General features: G+C 37.3%; 1 protein-coding gene across 4 annotated transcripts in view; it reads right to left on the bottom strand.

The window, feature by feature from the left end:
• Window positions 1-94: 94 nt before the first annotated feature.
• Window positions 95-20,490, bottom strand: part of ZFP91 (ZFP91 zinc finger protein, atypical E3 ubiquitin ligase) — a 31,202-nt gene continuing 10,806 nt past the window's right edge. The window contains exons 3-11 of one of the 4 annotated variants that reach the window (XM_036859215.1): window positions 11,575-11,784; window positions 11,283-11,319; window positions 10,804-10,905; window positions 9,778-9,912; window positions 8,946-8,996; window positions 8,443-8,521; window positions 6,962-7,076; window positions 4,313-4,412; window positions 95-3,949 (exon numbers count right to left, since the gene is read on the bottom strand). In XM_036859215.1, the coding sequence (XP_036715110.1) occupies window positions 3,439-3,949; window positions 4,313-4,412; window positions 6,962-7,076; window positions 8,443-8,521; window positions 8,946-8,996; window positions 9,778-9,912; window positions 10,804-10,905; window positions 11,283-11,319; window positions 11,575-11,784 (1,340 nt within the window). In that variant the 3' untranslated portion in view covers window positions 95-3,438. Of the gene's footprint in view, window positions 3,950-4,312; window positions 4,413-6,961; window positions 7,077-8,442; window positions 8,522-8,945; window positions 8,997-9,777; window positions 9,913-10,803; window positions 10,909-11,282; window positions 11,320-11,574; window positions 11,785-20,490 lie in introns of all 4 variants that reach the window. The other 3 variants (XM_036859214.1, XM_036859217.1, XM_036859218.1) reach the window with 3 other exon arrangements.

Here is a 20,490-nt window from a genome sequence, read left to right as displayed (position 1 = left end):
GGAAGACCAGTTGCTTCCAAGAAGACGACTTTTATTTTTCTTCTTTACATATTTATTTTGGATATGCCTTACCTAGATTAAGAGAAAACAAGGATTTGAAAAGCAGAGTATCCCTTTTATTATAATTTCTTTTTACATAACCTTTTCAACCTAGATTCAGGTAACTACCTGTCTCTCCCATCAAAGGAGAAGGGTCCTGCATATTACAACAGGCAAAAAAGGCTTCTAGGAAATAAAATATTTTAAACTGATTCATTACAATTTTTCAATTTTCTTGAGTACACTGGAAAGTGGGAAAAAGACAGGAGGGAAAAATGGTGCTTCGAACAGCCAGACTGTAATAACCTTACTTAGGTTTAGTACACTCTTTATATTTTTTTCTCCTAACAGGTTCTAAGGAAGTTCAAGTGCTCTATGTGAATGCTTTTCCATACCTCAATGTATCTATTTTTTACTCCCAGTAATCTTGGCCAGTGTTTATCTAAATTCTCTGAAGCATATTAAGTCTCAATTTTGCAAAATAACCCTGGGCAACCACAAACAAGGGGAAAGATGTATTTCTACAAGATGTATTTCTATATCTTGTAGAAATAATATTTATATCAAGTACATTTTCAGAATTTAGAATTGCTAATTCAAGATGGAGAATATGCTGTGGGAAGAGTCATTAAAAAGGTAGCAGAATTTGATTAAGAGTATGACATGTAGAATTTTAAGATTGAGTTCTTTAGAAGGACAATGAAGTAAACGTATGAGGAGCAGAAAGGAAAAGGGAAAAGAATCTAGTATAAGATAGTTTACTTTAACCAACTCTTTACTTTGCTAGCACCCCTTTTCTCAAAAGGAAAAAATCTTAAGTCCATGAAAAGTATTTTAAAATTTATCGCAAACTGCTATAATAATTTACTGAAGCAAATTACAGGCAAATGAAGATGAGTAAAAAAGGGAGAAAGGAGAAAGTTTCTAATTATGGGAACTAACTAGCTGCTTTTGGTGGGGAGGAGTGTGATACAGGGAAGAATATATTTTCCCTCTATCTCATAAAGTTTTTTTATTTTAAATGCAGTTTGCTTTTGTGTAGGTGACTAAAACATCTGATGACTAACAACTGCAAATGTAATTTATGGAGACAAAGGATAAGATAAATGTGACGAAGACAAAAAGTAAGGTGGGGTATAGATGCTAGCTAGTGAAACAGTACAAAATGGACTTAATACGGGAGTGGAACAACTTTGTTGTAGACCCATCCAGTCAATCTTACAATATTTTCAAATTTACTCAACATACCAAAGTCAACTCCAAATCCTTACTGTGGGCAGGAAAGCATACTCTATATCCCTTCTAACCTTATTCCATTTTCTACCCTCACACTGAAGGGGATGGCAAATCTGCAACACCGAACAGAAACAACAGTACGTTTAAGACCGTTCACTGAAGGTGTTTCACTCCCTGTTCCCTGGCATCCCAACCACTGACACTAGTGGGTGTAAAGTAAGACTCTTTCAGAGATGAGGTTTTGTTACCCTTCTTTTTGGGGAAAAAAAAAATCAAAAGAGAAAACTGATAAACTTTGTAATTTTAGTGTTTGTGAAAAAACAAGCTGTTCCTTATTTTGTTCTCAGCAAAACTTCATTCTTTCCAACAGCCATCATACAATTCTGACAATGAATGGGGCAAGCCTTTAATTCCAGTTTCTGAGGTACGTAGGATAGACTGCCCTTCTAATTCTCTAAAAATGAGCCAAAATAGGTTTTTAGTCTTCTGGAAGTTATGAAGTTGTACAAAACTGTCTCTCCCATGGACAGTAGTAAGTAATCCACCCCATGAAAATCCCTACCTCGAGGGAAATGATCATTCCTACAATTTCAGGTGAAAGCCAAAGCATTATACAGATTATTAACTTTGTTGAAGCCTTTCTTCTTCTGAAGTGTTATTAAAAGGGAAACAAAACAGAGCAATTTTCTTTTACTTACAACTGTATGACTCAGACTATTCCTTCACTGATGGCAGTGTCCTTCACTAATTGGGAGCTGGAATGAACCAATGGATAAAGCAAAGCAAAGCAAAGCAAAAGCAAAAGGAAAAGCAAAGCAAGGGGCCAGAGCTGGGATAACAGGGAGGTCTGTATAAAGAAATGATGGGGACAAAAAAGAAAATCAACAAATTCACAAGAGAAAACCTTTTATCTGTAATTCAGACCCTGAACAACCTTCCTCACCCCCTCAAAATTCCTAAATCTCGATGCTCTAAAAACTCAGACTGCTAATTACCACAAACCTAACATCCTTCCCTAAAGAGGTTTCCGGAAAAGCGCTAGGCTACTGTAGTGATTTTGTTAGTGCTGAGGACCAGCTTTCTTTAAAGGCCACTAGAGAGCTATGATTTTAGAGGCTGGCTGTGCTTCTTCAACCCTATATCTTGCCTTCTACAAGTACCTCTTATGCAAAGGACCCCATGTCAGAATAATCTAATCTCTCAGGACCCCATGTCAGAATAATCTAATCTCTCCCAGCCCCACAAAATATAGCAACAAAGACAAAAAAAAAAAAAAAATCAGACTTTGTTAATAAATAAGGAATCTCAGGTTCCACAACACAAAAACACACATGTTCAAAGTGCAAATTTCTGCCACTAGTCTGGGACTTTTCTCACTGTCTCACTGATACAGAACCCTGTCGCATGGTCAGAGAGACCATGTAGACGGTAGCTCCCTCCCTGTTGGGAGCCTGCTTGCAAAGCAAGTGAGCAGCACTGAGAACCTTATGGAGGTGCTGGGAGGGGGACTGAGGAAGGCGGTGAGGTGAAGAGGCAGGAGGTGGTCCCCGTGTATCCTTCCTTCCCTAAACCCAGGGGGAATGGAGGGAAAGGGGTGAGAGGTGTGTGCTGTTTTAACAGCTCACCCTGCTAAGGGGCCCTAAAGTGCCAAGTCAAGCTGCCAGCCTCCAGAGATTAGAATTACATGATACTTTGAAGATACATGTGCTGCAGGGGATAGAAGCCAGAACCACAGGGAAGCAGTAAAGGAAGAGAAGGGTTAGAGAGTATTAATATATTATTAAGAGTTAAAAGCTGATCCAGAGCACATCAGAGTTACAGGCTGAAAAGGGGGATCTGCTGATGAGCAGGAAGTCTGCCTGGATGGAACTGAGTATAAGAATAACCGTTACTTTAAGAGCTGCTGCTGCTTCTTTGTCTAGCTTTCTGGTAAAGGCAACATCAACTTTATAAAGGGGACAACAGAGGGAGAAGAGGGTGAGGGTGTGTGTGTGTGTGTGTGTGTGTGTGTGTGTGTGTTTGTGTGCTGTGATCCACAATGGAAAGAGCAGGCCCTTCAGTTATTTTACTAGATTTTAAATGCTTTAAATTTTTTTTTTTTGTCCTTTTTGTCTTTTAAATACAAAGTCTTAGCTGTCCCAGTGCCCAAAGTCTTCCCTTCCTCTAAGGTCCAGTAGAGTCTGAATCTTCAATCAGAACCTCTGTGGTAGCACCGAGTATATCCGAGTTCATGACCAGCCCTTCAGTGCCCCCACTGCTGCCACTTCCCACAAAGATCTTCCCATCAGCCATCAGGCTCACCCGTTCCGTCCCACTACAGTATGACTTTGACATCCCTTCAGCTTCTAGCAGGAGGCACTCTCCAGAGGTGGAGTTTCCCAAGGGCTCAGGAAGAAGAGGAAGACCCTGACCATCTGCAGGTTGTGTCAGGGACTCCGGATTAGTGCCCAAGATATCTGTGCTGGTGATGAGGGCGCCTGCATTGGCAGCCAGAGCTTCGGCAATCAGCACCTCAGGGTGGCTTTTTGCTTTGTGAGCCACTACGCTGTCCTTCTTCTCAAATTTTTTGCCACAGATATTGCAAGAAAACTGGTAGAAGGAGTCTGCATCATGCTTCTTCATGTGCCAATTAAGGGATGCCTTTTGCCGACAAGTAAATCCACAGATCTCGCATCTAAGGAGAGTGAAAAAGGAAATGGCTGATCAAATAGAGAAATAAAGAGACCTCTCATTTAGGGTCAGGGTGAGAATTTAGAGGTCACATTTATAAGTGACAGTCAGTAATATATACTTCTTGTGAAAGATTAGGAAAAGTTAATAGATAGAAAACTAATCTGATTTTTTCTCCTTTCTGTTTGTTTGAAAAAGAGGAAAACAAAAGAAAAACGTGACTAAGTAGCTCCCTTAATCAATACCCACTCTTTAATTTGGTAAAAGTAAAATAGCAGTGCCAGCTGAAATGTTTGTAAAGGGTCTAACCCTCAAGTGGGGTATATGCACTTAGACCCCAGATGTTCACCAGTAAATAAGTACTCACTGTAATGGCTTCTCGCCAGTGTGAATCATCCGGTGCACTGCCAGATTGTGGGAACTCTTGAAGGCTCGAGCACAGTATTCACAGATATAATCTCTTTGATCTAAGAAGAAAAACAATGTGGTTATTTAGTGTTCCATTTAGAATCCCTCTTAAGTATTTTTTCCTAGCTTACAACAAGTAAGCAGATGACCAGGCAGGTGAATTTAGAGGAAAAGCAATACTGTTTTTAATGTATAAGCACTTTGGATAAACAAAACTTAAAAGTAAATAATATCATTTTTATCTCTTTTTAGTCCATTCATTCAGTAGCATACGAACCTATTTTAAAAAACAAAAATAAAAAACACAGCTAGACAGAAATATGAGAACTGGAATCCTAATCTCAACTTTACCAGTAATCCAGACCTTGGATAAATTGGCTAGCAAGTAAACAACTACATTTTACATAGCTTTTATTCTTAAAACAGCTTTTTTCACAGACTGTGAAAGCTGAATGCTTACATATAAAGGATCTGGCGTTCAACAACAACAAATGAATTCGGCATTCCCTAAAGAAAAGTGACCCACATATAAAGTGCTACTCATATCTTCTATTTCAGATTTTTAAAAAAGTTACCCAAGATAAACAATTTAAACTTCTCTCAAAAATTCTGTGGGGCAAAGGAAGACTGGACTTAATTTCTTCTCTATCGAGTGGCTGGGGAGAAAGTGGACAAACAGATGCTCAACATACATTTGCTGAATAAATGGCCACTACCCATCTTCTATGCCTTTTACTTAAAAACTACTAGAAATAGTCACAGTAAAAACACAAGGATAGGGGCTTCCCTGGTGGCGCAGTGGTTGAGAATCTGCCTGCCAATGCAGGGGACACGGGTTCGAGCCCTGGTCTGGGAAGATCCCACATGCCGCAGAGCAACTAGGCCCATGAGCCACGACTACTGAGCCTGCGCGCCTGGAGCCTGTGCTCCGCAACAAGAGAGGCCGCGATAGTGAGAGGCCCGCGCACCGCGATGAAGAGTGGTCCCCGCTTGCCACAACTAGAGAAAGCCCTCGCACAGAAACGAAGACCCAACACAGCAATCAATCAATCAATCGATCAATAAATAAGAATGCGAATTTCTTTAAAAAAAAAAAAAAACACAAGGATAAGTTAAAAGGCAAACAGTATCCAATTTAATCTTACATTCCATCCCAAACAGTTCTAAAACCAAGTGTGGGAGAAGAGTCAAGTTTTTCTCAAACTTGAATGTACTAAGGACTCACCTGGGGATCTTATTAGATGCAGATGCTGATTCAGTTGGTCTAAGGCAAGGCCTGAGATTCTCCATCTCTAAATGGAGCTAAAGTGATGCCAATGTTTGCTGGTCTATGTTCTACATAATGAGTGGTAGGGTCTAAAAATGCATACTTCTAACTCAGGGACAATTTCTTAGTATCTCTCAGGTCTTGTCCACTTTTCTAGCTCCACAGTCGCATGACAAACCCATGTGGGGCATTCCATTTGCTTAAATACATTATATTTTCAAAGGGAGCCAGTAAACACTAATTTGGAAAAGGAAAACTCTCTAACACTGACATCATAAAACTGTATCAACCAAATATAAATATCTAGAATGGACTGAATTTCTAAAACACTGTTTGTCATAGTAGGCTTGTAATATTTAACTAGAACAGTCTAAACTGGTTGTCAGAAATTACTTTTCCATAGGATAAAACAGTGTAGCAGGGAGAAGGAGTGGAGAAATGGCAGCTTCTACCAAGAAACAGTGGAGACAGTATACTCTCTGAAGAAACACAGTGTAATGCAAAGACAGTAGACTTTGGAGTGATTAAGACCTGAGTTTAAATCGTGGTGCTATCAGGTGCCCGGCCCTGCGCAGTAAACAGCACTTTATAGGTTATCTCATTTCATCCTTGTAATAACTCAGTGTTATCGGTAACATTATTAGCTTTATTTTACAAATGAGGAAAAGAGAGAAGAAATTAAGTAACGTTCCTAAGTCACACATTTAGTAAATGATGGAAAGGGTATATATATGACACTGACCATATGACCTTGTGCAAGAGACATGAAATCTCTGTTACTGGAACTCCTAGTCTTACCCTCTAAGGATTATTAAGAATATAACATATAATAAATACTCAAGTGTCTGGCATGTGCTCAATTACCACTAATTCCCAGCCCAGTTTGCTCCTATGAGCTGCACTGCACTGAGACTGTCAAGTGGATAAAAATGAATGATGTCTGCATCCATTCCATAACATGTATTACAAAGACATTCTGTTTCTCTTTTTGAGTCAACGGCTCCTACAGGAGGTTACATGTGAATTCAGTAGCTAGCCTTCATGACCCCAGGAGGAGCAGACGTCTCGGGAGCGTCTCAGTAGGCAACATACACTATAAGCAGCCTCCTGGCCGCTCCCGCTTTCTCCACAGACTCCTCATTTTCAGCCCAGGTAGTTACTACAAGTATCTATTTACCTGAGGCAGAATTAGAAAACCCCGGTTCTGCTAAAAACTAGCTGTGTGACCACGGGCAAGTTACCTAATGTTGCTCAGCCTCTGGTTTCTTAGCTGTAAAACAAACTTGGTGATGTTGAATCAGAGAATTTAGCTACTTGATAAACATTTTATTTAAAAAATACCTGTATGATGTTTGGCATGTCGTAGAAGTTGCTTCTGGAGCCTGAAGAGTCGTCCACAGGAGGGATGGGGACATACGTATTTCTTCTTCAGCAAATGCTGATATTTAATGTGGTGCTAGAACAGTAAAAGAAAGTGAAGGGGGATAAAAATTAAGGATTCCAGAAAGCTTAGCTTAGCTCATTCCTTTGCTAAGTCAAAAGTGCTGAAGGAAAACCAAATACTCTGTATATGAACAGGAAGCAGTATAATAAAATGATTACAAACATAGGCTACAGAAACCGATAGATGGTGATTCCATTCTGGGTCTGTCATTCACCAGCAGCATGATCTTAGAATATAATACTTACATATTACATTACATATATTACAAGCTCTAGTTCTCATTCGTAAAATGGAGATAATGATTAACTGTGTTGTAGTGTTGTTGTGGGAATACAGAGATCATATATCGTACAGTGCTTAGTGCAGCAAATAGTACGTGACAAAAGAAGCGTAGCTATCATTATTATAGTAGAACCAGAATCAGAAAGTAAGGCCTTAGTCTTATGTTATACTTGCTGCTAAATAAAGATCAAACACTTCTTAAGCTCTAGTAATTAGTATTTCACCTTCATGTTTTCTGCCAGACCTAAATACAAGCTGTATCTTTACTCATTAAAAAAAATCTGGGACTTCCCTGGTGGCGCAGTGGTTAACAATCCGCCTGCCAATGCAGGGGACACAGGTTCGAGTTCTGGTCTGGGAAGATCCCACATGCCGCGGAGCAACTAAGCCCATGCACCACAACTACTGAGCCTGTGCTCTAGAGCCCGTGAGCCACAACTACTGAAGCCTGCACGCCTACAGCCCGTGCTCCGCAACAAGAGAAGCCACTGCAATGAGAAGCCCGCGAACCGCAACAAAGAGTAGCCCCCGCTCGCCACAACTAGAGAAAACTCGCACGCAGCAACAAAGACCCAAAGCAGCCAAAAATAAAGTAAAATAAAAAATAAATTTTTAAAAACATGCAGAATGCACAGCAATTTATATAAAATTATTTTTAAAAACCCTGCTCACTTAAAAAAAAAAGAAACCTAAAAACTAAAAATTTTAGAATTTATTCTAAATAGGATTCAAAAAGTCACTGGTTTTAGTTGCTAATTTTATTCTTTAAAAATACACATTAAAATAAAATCTGTTCCACTGTGTCTTGGTGTGTTGTTACGCAATCATTTCTTGTATCAGGAGTATTTACACCATGAAAAACACTGGAATATTCCAAGATCCCACGGAAATATTTAAGCTCAGGTTCTAAATCACTTAAAAAACAACAACAAAAACTCAACTGAAGTAATTTGATGTTTACAAAAAGATTTTCCTTGACATTACACATTTAATGATAAAGCCTACACAAGTCCACAAACTGTAAACTCTCATGAAGTATGAGAACTAGTAATGGAACGTAACCTGCAAGGCTGCCTTATTTAACAACTTCACTGACCTGCAAATAGCGAGGGTGAGCAAGAACAGTTCCACATCCTTCCATCTCACATCGGACATACTGGATTGGAGGCTTTTTCCTATTAGCGATATGTAGGAGAAAAGTTAGCAACAGAGAAGAGGCAGTCGGCACAGTGGCCAAACTGCACTATAGGGAATAGCTATTTTACAGTATGAAGAATTAAAATCTCTAAGTTTATAGCTTGCACAGAATTTATGTTAGAGGTAACCAGAAACTGCCAAATGTTTAGAGTTTTTACAAAAGAGCACAAAACAAACTAGTAACTCCCCAAAAGGCAAAGAAGTCTTAAAATTTTTAGAAACTTTAAGATCCTGCAATGGAAATAAAAACATAGTAACTCTGCATCGAGGACACTAATGAAGTTGCTTTTGTGAAATTTTTAACTAGCCATTTCCACAGGATAATTATGAGGGCTGAACATGTGAGCGAAGCGCCCACCACCAGAAAGAAGGCACAACACAGCAGGAGGATCAATTACTCACCTCCTTTTGGGTAATCGTGGACTTTTGTCATCTTTTCGCCTTCTTCCTCTCCTGTAATTAAAGAGCAGAGTAACTGTGCACATATTCCAGATTGAAGCTTATATAGTAAAGGAGAGCTGAGGACATATACTCAAGACCAAAGAGCAGGTGGCAGAAACAAAGGATAACCCAGAATACATAAAGCCAAAGACATATCTGGCAAACCAAAAAACGATTTCACTCTGAAGCAATTTCACTTACAAATAAGTCTGCACCACAAGTTAAAATATATACCTTTCATAAACTACACATTTCTATGGAAGATTTGGATAAACCTCAAGGTTACTACTTGAAGACTTGTTTCAGTGAAAAGTCTATCACTTATATTTAATCAATTTAAAAAGTAGAATAAACGCGTCTATTATCTAAAAACCCTAAGAATATAAACTATACTCTCCTTGCAATAGAAACAAAAGCCTACAAACTTAAAAAAAGCTATTTCTGCAACAGGAAATAATTGCTAGCCCAAATTTTCACCTGATCAAGGTTATTACATCACTTGCTTTATTTGCCCCTCTTCTGAGGATCCATATTTGCCGTATTTTCTTGCTATCTCTACCTCCTCGGCATCCCTATAGCTATTATTGTCCTACCCACTCAATTGAACGTCTCTTAAGTATTGCTTTGAATTAAACTTTTGAAGCTTTTGAGCAGAGTCTTTCCAATGAAACTGTCAGCTGCTTGAGACAGCAATATGTATATGTCAATATCATTCCTCACACTCCTACCCTTTTTCCACTAGTGGCTTGAAAATCTGTTAAATTTCCATTTTTAGTAGTAACTGCCTACTCACTTCCTAGGAGGCTCCTCATCTTCTCTAATTTCATTCTCTTCTTCTTTCACCTCTACCTCTACTTCCACTTTTATTTCTTTCTTCTCTTTCTCTTCTTTCACCTTCCCTGATTTTCTCCGTGGCTTTGGGGTTTCCCTGAAAATACAAATATATTTCAACACTGGTATCCAGCAAAGGACCCTTTCAAGGACAACTGTGACAAAAGGGTAAAGCCAGGAGTTATCATTGATTTATTATAAAATTATGCTCCTCAGGCTTCCCTGGTGGCGCAGTGGTTAAGAATCGCCTGCCAATTCTGGTCCGGGAAGATCCCACGTGCTGCGGAGCAACTAAGCCCGTGCACCGCAACTACTGAAGCCCACACACCTACAGCCCATGCTCCGCAACAAGAGAAGCCACCGCATTGAGAAGCCCGTGCACCGTAACGAAGAGTAGCCCCTGCTCGCCACAACCAGAGAAAGCCTACGCACAGCAACAAAGACCCAACACAACCAAAAATAAATAAATAAAATAAATTAAAAAAAAAAGAATATGTTCATAATATATAAAATGAATAAATGCAAAATTTAAAAAATTTAAAAAATAAAATAAAATAAAATTATGCTCCTCAGTCCAAGAAATGTGGTTTCCAGCCAGCTGTTCCTCATATGTACATCATACATATATTTAGAGCCTATGAGATGACCCGCCCCCTCCGCAAGCTAACAATGCCTTAGAATCAAATCTCACTATAGCTGTAAAGAGAAACAAAAATAAAAAATTCTAAGTATTCAGGCAATTCATGATACCTTAAGATAAAACAGGCAGACATCATAATAATTTGAATATGATCAAAACAAAGTTCTATAAATGGAAGAGAGGGCTGTATGAGGGAGTAATAAGATAATGTTAGATTTGCAAAACAAGTGCATAATTAATTACTCATTTAAAATTAAGTCCATATCCATTAGTTTGGCAACAAGGTGAAATAAAAGCATGCAACAATGCTTTCCTAACTTATTTTTCACTGACAAACCTGAGACATACCTTTCTAAGTGGGGTTTGTAGGTCTCATCTCTTGGATCATCTTTGAATGGTATTTCTTCTTCACTGATCAACATCTCTTCTTCCTCCTCTTCCTCCTCATCACTGCTAAAAAGAAGCAAATAGAGATTAGAAATTCCAGCTATACGAATTATATCTGACTTGATTTTATTCAGTAATTTATTTAGAGGTAGCTGAAGATTTACAGTAAGTTATCTAGGATTTTCATTCTTATGGTGTAGTTGGACTGCAATCTAGCTGCTTTATCCTAAAGAATAATAATTGGAACAAAAAATACATAAATCTTAGACATGCTATCACTTCATTAAATAAAGGCAAGGCAATGATGGCTCAGTGACACTAAGAGTTAAAAAACAATTGACTATTATTTCAAGTAGAAAACAACTTCTGAGTCATGTGATATGACTGACTGTGTTCTACGTCCCCAAGGGTTTAAATATGAAATATGAAAAGTTTCTTACCTAATGCCACCTGGAGACTGATGCTCTTCTGCAACATCTAGAAAAAGTCCAAAACAAAACTTTATCTATGTAGGTATAGATATTTTCTCTCTGCAGCCAAGAGACTCAAACCAAATTACTGCCTAGGGTAATTATACAAAAGGAGAATTATCTGCAAAATGTCAAAAAGGAATCCTTCCTATAACACCACACTTACCCCTGAAAGTTAAGCTGTTCTGGTAAATGTTCAACATTACGTTTAAAATCAACAGGCAACTGGTTATTAAATAACCATACTCTATATTCACTGTACCATAATCAAGCTGATCTGTATTTGGTTCTGACTTGCAGATGAGTTGCAATGAACCAGTCTTGGACCTAGAGCTTCGGGTGTTCTCTGTGTCACGATGCCGAGAGGCAGATGTCCTGCTACTGCTGCGCCAGCCCCGACTAGGCTTAGTTGCGGCAACGGAAACTTCCTGAGGGACAGTAGAACCTTCTTCCTCTTTCTCTTCCTTGGGATCTAAATGAAAACATACACCATTCTTTTAAAGTTTATAGTTAACCAATAACAATCTCTGTATATCTACTATTATAAATATAGTCAATGGAAAGATGATGTTTTTTTTTCTCCCCTCCACCCCGGGGTGGGGGGGAGAAAAAAAAACCTCAGAATTTTACTGATATAATAGAAACAACAAGATGAGAGGAAAATTTGGTAAAACTTATCCTTATTGTCATCAGTCTAAAGAAAAAACTTTGTATGTTGCAAAGTAGTTATTTTACACGTATAGTATATTTTATATATATACTAAAAAATAATGCTAAGAGAAATATACCTAAGATCTAACCTTTTGTTCTATATTTTAACCTTTAGATCTAAGACAGAAGAAACTAAATTGAGTGAGTGGTCCCAAAAAGATGACCAGATCTACTATAAGAAAGAAGCATACGTCTAGACAATTTAATAATCAAACAATGCTTCAAGTAAGTACTGAAGAGGAATTCCATAAAGAGGAATTCCATGGTAGGAATGCCTTCCCTTGATTCTATTCAATAATTTTACTTAGTATATTAGAAGTGAGCCTATATTGACCATGGAAGATCCTTTTAATAATCTCAGAATGGAAGTCCTTTCTAAGAATAGCACAGAATTTTAGGTCTTAAGACTGATACATTTGACTATATAAACATAAAGTTTTCTGCATGGCAAATTCCTCTATAAGCAAAGTCTAACAGCCCAACAGAAAAATGGCAACTCAGAAAAAACATATGGTTTTCAGACATATGAACAAACAAAAACAATGACAACAAAGCTCAATCCACTCATAACAAGAGAAACTCAAATGAAAATCATATTGCTGTAGTATTGTTCCCCTAGCATATTGGCAATGATCCAAATGTTTGTATTGGCAAGGCTGTAGGAAAATAGGAACTCTTAATAGAGATAACAGTGTGAACACCAGCAAAACCTTTCTATAAAGGACAATTTGGCAACATCTATCAAAATTATAAGTACATATACCTTTTCACATTAATTTCAACTACTAGGAATTTATCCTACAAAACTATAATCACACTTATAAAACCCACGTCCGTAAAATGTCCAAATATTATATATATGTGTGTATACCCGTGGTATAAATAAATAAATCTATCTATTTATATCTATATATCACAACACTACTCCTGGACAGATTTCAAGAAATTGAGATAAATACTGGTCACCTTCCAGGGAAGGTCCAAAAATACTTCCAGTAATTCCACCTCAAAGTATCTACCCTAGGAAAATAAACTGGCACATGGAGGTTCACTATAACATGTTTATAATAGCCAAAAGATGGAAATAACCTAACTCTCCATATTAAGGAGACACTGTTTATTAAATAAACCATGGTATATCACCAAGACAGAATAAAATATATGGAGGTATCTGTAAAAAATGACATGGAATTACCGGCAAAAATGTTGTTAAATGGAAAAAATAAAACTTCATACACACACACACACACACACACACACATAGTATGGTAATTTTTTTTGCTTAACCTTTAAAAAAATGATCTGAAAAACTATAGTTTCCTCCACTGTGGAACAAGGTGGTGACTGGGGGCTATGTCAGCTTTAACTACATTGTTTGAAAGTTTTATGAGAACATATTAAGGTAATGAAATAACATTCATTTGAAATGCAGATATGAATAGCAGTGGGAACTTTAAAATAAACGGACATAATTATTAAATCAGATATGCGTTTCCTTTGACCTCCCTTTCACCATTAAAATGCCTTTTTTACCTTTCTACTATCTGAGCTACTTCAAGTGTCAAAATAATAATAATAAAAAGTTTACAGTTGAAAATATCTTAAAGATTAACTAGTCTAAGTACAATCCAATGAATTTTCCCCTTACAGTAACTGGAATGCCAATGAAGACAACTTGTTCAAGATCACAGTTATCTAAGCAGACCTGGATTTAAAAATCCTGTCTTGAGACTAGTAATCAAGGACTTTTACATGTAGGTCATGGCTACTTTTGAGAAAATTTCTTCAAAGGGAGCAATTCAATACCCTCCATAAAGTACTGAACATTAAACAATGAAAAGAAAATTATTTCTTTTACTAAACCCAGCTATGCTAATTTGGACTTTAAACCTATTCCATAACTTCCTATACTCAATAAAGCTCTTTTATACTTCATGATGAAAGGACTGTATGCCCACATCTTCTCATGCTGTGGATATTATCCACTGGACAAATAACAGCAATTTGATGAGAACTGCTTATCCTTATAAAGCATAATAGCCTATTTTTATTGAATAACATACCCATTCCATAAAACTCTATAGTTTAAAAAAAAGCATTGTCATAGAGTGACATCAGCAAAAAGGTCCCTTGTCAGAAACACACACACCACACACCTGCCAGAATCAACTTTGTAAGAACTCTGGGATATAGTCATAGGTTTACAGCAACCAAGTAAACACTGAAGCAAGACAAAAGTTAAACAAGCCATGTAAGGAAATCTCTGTCAAATCACACGTTGGGCACAAGCTTAACCAAACAGAGCCTTTAGAGAGACCACACAAGACAAAGAATATGATTTTTTAAAATATGCTCAAACAGCTAAAGGAAATCACTGACAAAGAACTAAAGGAAATCAGGAGAATGATGTCTCAACAAATAGAAAAGTGCCAACAAAAAGACAGAAATTATAAAAAGGAACGAAACAGAAATTCTAGGGCTGAAAAGTATAATATCTGAAATGAAAAACTGATTAGAGGGTTTCATTAAACAGCAGATTTGAGAAAGGAGACAAATCAGCAAACTTTAAGATACGTCACAACTGAGAGCATCTAGTCTGAAGAATAGAAAGAAAAAAATGAAGAAAAATTAACAGAGACTAAGAGACCTGTGGGGGACCATTAAGCAAATCAACATACAGAGTCTCAGAAGGAGAGCAGAGAATGAAGCAGAAAGAATACTTGGAGAAATAAAGGACAAAAATACCCCCAAATATAAAAAAAGACACAAATCTACACAGACAAGAAACTCAACGATTCTACTTCCAGGTAATGTTACATTCACAGGTACTCAACATCTTTTGGGGGAAAACAAACTGATAGCAAGTGGCTCCATCAATATCAGACAAAACAGGCTTCAAGTCAAAAAACTGTTAGAAGAGTCAAAGAAGGACACTGTATATTAATAAAAGAGTCAATCAATCAAGAAGATATAAGAATTATAAACCTATACATACCTAATATCTGAAGCAAAAAATGACAGAATTGAAGGGAGAAATAGGTATTACTAAAATAATTTGGAAACTTCAATACCTTCAGTAATGAATAAAATAACTACTCAGAAATTCAAATAGGAAATAGAGGACCTGAGCAACACTATTAAAAAAAAATTAAACCTAACAGATATATAATACTTCACACAAAAACAACAGAATACACTGTTTTCCCAAGTACACACAGAAGATTCTCCAGAGTAGACCATATATTAAGCCACTCAAGAAATTTTAAAAGATTGAGGGACTTCCCTGGTGGTCCAGCGGTTAAGACACCGCGCTTCCACTGCAGGGGGCAAGGGTTCGATCTCTGGTCGGGGAACTAAGATCCCGCCTGCCATGGGGTGTGGCCAACCACCACCACCACAACCACAAAACAAAAGAACAACATATCATAAAACATGGGCTGCAGCAAAAGCAGTGTTCAGAGGGAAATTTATAGACATCAATGGCTACATTAAAATAGAAAAAAAAATCACATGTCTAATCAATAACCTAACTTCACACCTTAAAGAAAAAGGGGGCAGAAAGGAGCAAACCAACCCAAAGCTAGCAAAACGAAGGAAATAAAGAGTAGAGCAGAGATATATAAGAAAATAGTAGGCCAACAGAGAAAAATCAATGATGCCAAAAGTTAGTTCTTTGAAAAGATCAACAAACTTGACAAACCTTTAGCTAGACGGAGGGGAAAAAAAGAGGAGGCTCAAATTACCAAAAATCTGAACACACTTATAAGAAGTGAAGACACTGAATTAGTAATCAGAATCCTCCCAGTGAAAGAAAAGGCCAGGAGGAACCACTTCCCAACTCATTCTGTAAGGCCAACATAACTCTGATACCAAAGCCAGACAAAGACATCACAAGAAAACTACAGACCAATATTCCTGCAAACCAAATCCAGCACATATTAAGACTATGCAGCACATTAAAACTACGATCAAGTGGGATGCATCCCAGGATTATGAGAGTGGTTCAACACACAAAAATCAACTGATGTAATATACCACATTAATAGAATGAAGGAAAAAAGAACCCACATGATCATCTCAATTGATGCAGAAAAAGCATTTGACAAAATCAACAAACTTTCAAGATAAGAACGCACAATAAACTAGGAATAGACTAGAACTTCCTCAACCTGATAAAAAGGCATCTATCAAACCCCTAGAGCTAATAAACTCACTGGCAAAAGACTGAAAACTCTTTCTCTAAGATCAGAAACAAAATAAGGATGCCCTTTCCCTCCACTTCTATTTAACACTGTACTGGAAGTTCCAGTCAGAGCATTAGGCAAGAGAGAAAAAAGGCACATAAATAGGAGGAGGAAGTAAAACTCCTCTATTTGCAAATGAAATGACCTTATTTCTAACGAATCTGCAAAAAAAAAAAACAACAAAAATCTATTAAAGGTAATACACAAATTTAGCAAAGTTGCAGAATACAAGATGAACAGACAAAAATTACTTTCACTATACCAGCAATGAGCAATCCAAAAAGGGAGTTAAGAAAATGATTCCATTTACAATTCAATCAAAAAGAAAAAAGACTTAAATATTGCTAAAATGGCAATATTCCCCAAGTAGATCTACAGATTGAATATAATCCCTATCAAAATTTCAGCTTCCTTTTTTGCAGAAATTGAAAATGTGATCCTAAAATTCATATGAAAATGCAAGGCGCCCAGATTAGCCGAAACCATCTTAAAAGTGAATTGGAGGACTCACTTTGTCCAATCTCCAAACTTACTACAAAGCTACAGTAATCAATCAGTGCTACAGTGTGGGACTGGCATAAAGATGGACATAAAGACCAATGGAACTGTACTGAGAGTCCAGATATAAACCCATACATCTATGGTCAAATAATTTTTGACGTGGTTGCCAAGACCATTAACGGGGAAAGAACAGCTTCTTCAACAAATGGCTATCCACATGCAAAGAATGAAGCTGGACCCTTACCTTATACTATACACAAAAATTAACTCAAAATGGATCAAAGACCTAATTGTAAGAGCTAACACTAAGTAACTCTTAGAAATGAAGAAAATCTACAGAATGGAAAAAAATATTTGCAGGTCGTATATCTAGAGTCTAATATCCAGAGTATAAAAAACTCTCAATTTAACAACAAAAGACAAACCATCCAATTAAAAAATGGGTAGGGCTTCCCTGGTGGCGCAGTGGTTGAGAGTCTGCCTGCCAATGCAGGGGACACGGGTTCGAGCCCTGGTCTGCGAAGATCCCACATGCCACGAAGCAGCTGGGCCCGTGAGCCACAATTACTGAGCCTGCGCGTCTGGAGCCCGTGCTCCACAACAAGAGAGGCCACGATAGTGAGAGGCCCGTGCACCGCGATGAAGAGTGGCCCCCGCTCGCCACAACTGGAGGAAGCCCTCTCACAGAAACGAAGACCCAACACAGCCATAAATAAATAAATAAATAAATAATTAAAAAAAAAAAGGGCAAAGGAGTTGAACAGTTATTTCTCCGAAGAAGATATACAAATGGCCAAAAGTCACACAAAAAGATGCTCAATATAAGTCATTAGTGAAATGCAAATCAAAACCACAATGAGATTACCACTTCATACACACATGGCTACAATAATAATTTTTAAAATGAGAAATAACAAGTGTAGGAGAGAATGTGGAGAAATTGGAACTCCTGTACGTTGCTGGTGGGAATGTAAAATGGTGCAGCCACTGTGGAAAATATCTGGCAGTTCCTCAAAACAAATAAACATAGAACTACCATACTACCTGGCAATTCCACTCCTGGGTATATACCCCCAAAGCTAAAAACAGGTATTCAAACAAATACTTGTGCATGGATGCTCCTGACAGACAGTACGATCCACAAATGTGGAAGCAAGCGAGATGTCTGTCAAACAATGAACGGATAAACAAAATGCAGTATATCCATACAATGGAATGTTACTCATAAAAAAAGGAATGTAGTACCTTTGGGACTGACATATACACACTGCTATATTTAAAATAGATAACCAACAAGGACCTACTGTATAGCACAGGGAACTCTGCTCAACATTCTGTAATAACCTAAATGGGAAAATAATTTGAAAAAGAATAGATACATGTATATGTATAACTGAATCACTTTGCTGTATGCCTGAAATTTAACACAACATTATTAATAAACTATACTCCAATATACAAAAATAAAAAATAAGATTGTTTTAAAAATTCATTAAAAAAAAGGAATGAAGTACCAATAGGTACTAATACATGCTACAACACAGATGAACCTTGAAAATATTATGCTATAGGACAAAAACCAGACACAAAAGTCACATATTGTACAATTCCATGTACATGAAATATTCAGAATAGAGGTAAATTCAGAGTAATGTTTTAAGGTAACTAAGGTAAAAGCAAATTAATGTTTGTTCGAGGCTAGAAATGGGGGTGGGGTGGGAAATGACTACCTTTAATGGGTATAGGGTCTTTGGTGGGGACAGAGGTGATGGTGGCACAACACTATAAATGTACTAAATGTCACTGAATTCTATGCTTTAAAATGGTTAATTTTGTTACATGATTTTCACCTTAAAAAGAAAATACAAAGGGAAAAAAAGGAGCACTTCAGGTTCTCAGAGTAGAAACTGACAACAGAGGATAACCCACACGTTAGGATAATCACGACAAGATAGAAAAGAACCAAGTTCTGTCTGTGTGGTGCTTCAAAGACAATTTGTAGTTGTTTCTCATAATAGTAGGTGACTTTGAAGAGGCTCCTTGATACATAAGTGATAAGAAGAGAAAAGAGCCACAGCAGCCCGGGTGAAGGAAGACACCAGGCAAGCCACTGCAGGCACAGTGAATACAACCACGTTCTGGAAAGAGAAAGAAGGGACAAATCAAGAGTGGTTGATGCTATGAATTGAGATAAAAAGATACTGGTACTACTGGCAGGAATGTTTCTCCCAATTCTTCTAGGTACCAAAAGATGAAACATAAAGTAAATTTTCTCAATCCTAGAGCAACCAATAATCCTTTCAAAACAACCTAACATCAAATTCCAAAAGGTGATAGCCATTTCATCATGATAAAATACTTCAAGTCTTAAGGTTTATCCTAACATGACCTGGTCCTCCTTCAGATTGCCTCATTTTCCTAACTGAGGCTTAGAGAAATTAAATGACTTACCCAAGACTATAAAGCTAACACTGATTTGGGGTAAATAGGGAATAGTTGGTTGATAGGCTGGAAGAAACCAGAGTAAAAGTCTCATCTCTATTTATTTAAATATTTACATTTCTTTTGGGAAACTAACAAACCTTAAATACTTGTTAAGTGCCTAATATTTTTTCCCTTTTTCTAAACTTAGTCCTCATAATCCTGCCAAGTAATTATTATTTTTATAGATGAGGAAAGCAAGTAACTGACTTTCCCAAGCTCACATATTAAATCGTGGAGCTGAGATTTGAACTCAGGTATATCTAAGTCCAAAGTCTATGTTCTTTCTACTATACCACACCTAATCATATAAAAGAGGAATGGGAACGTGACAGTCCAAGAGCTTAATTCAGATTTGGTTCATTTCCACCCAGCCTTAGGTTCAGAGCCAAAAGAGAAGCTCACTTATGTAAGATACTGACCTAAAAGACGGCAAGAAGAATTACTTCAAGGAAGTGAATTCTTAACCTAAAACTGCATGTTTAGAACATTCACAGTATCACTACTCACCGTAGCTAGCTAAAAAGTGGATCAACTGATGAATTGATAGATCAAATGGAGTATTTCCATACAAAGGAATGAAAATATTTATACATGCTACAACATGGATTAACCTCAAAAATCTTATGCTAAGTGAAAGAAGCCAGACTCAAAACAAAAAACCTCACATACTGTATGTACAAGTCTATATATAAGATGTCAGAAAAGGCAAATCTATATAGACTGAATTACACACTTAAAAATGTGTGAATTTTAAGGTATGTAAATTATGCCTCAATAAATATTAATAAAATATGCACTGCAGCACTAGTCATAAAGGCCAATAACTGAAAACTACCCAAATGCCCATCAATAGTAAAATGGATAAACTGTGATACATTCCCCCACAACGGAACACTACATAGCAACGAAAATAAACAATCTCTAACAAATACAACATAGAGGAATGTCACATACAGTGAGCAAAAGAGGCCCTACAAAAAGAGAACATAATGCATTATTCCATTCATATAAAATTCAAAAACTTGCACAACTAGTTTGTGCTGTTCAAAGTCAGAATGGTGGTTACACGTAGGAGTGGTTGATCATGTTCTGTTTCTTGAGCTGGGTAATGGTTATATGACTGGACTTGCCTTGTGAATATTCATGAAGCAGTACACTTCCAATAAGTGTACCTTTGTATACGTATGGTATGTCTTGAGCAGCCTATCAATCAGTAAATAAAATCACCTGTAATCGGG

Source organism: Balaenoptera musculus, chromosome 8, assembly GCF_009873245.2.
Source record: "Balaenoptera musculus isolate JJ_BM4_2016_0621 chromosome 8, mBalMus1.pri.v3, whole genome shotgun sequence".
NCBI classification, from domain to species: Eukaryota; Metazoa; Chordata; class Mammalia; order Artiodactyla; family Balaenopteridae; genus Balaenoptera; species Balaenoptera musculus.
The sequence above is the reverse complement of the archived record's forward strand: the minus strand, read 5'-3'. Positions and strand labels throughout refer to the sequence as shown.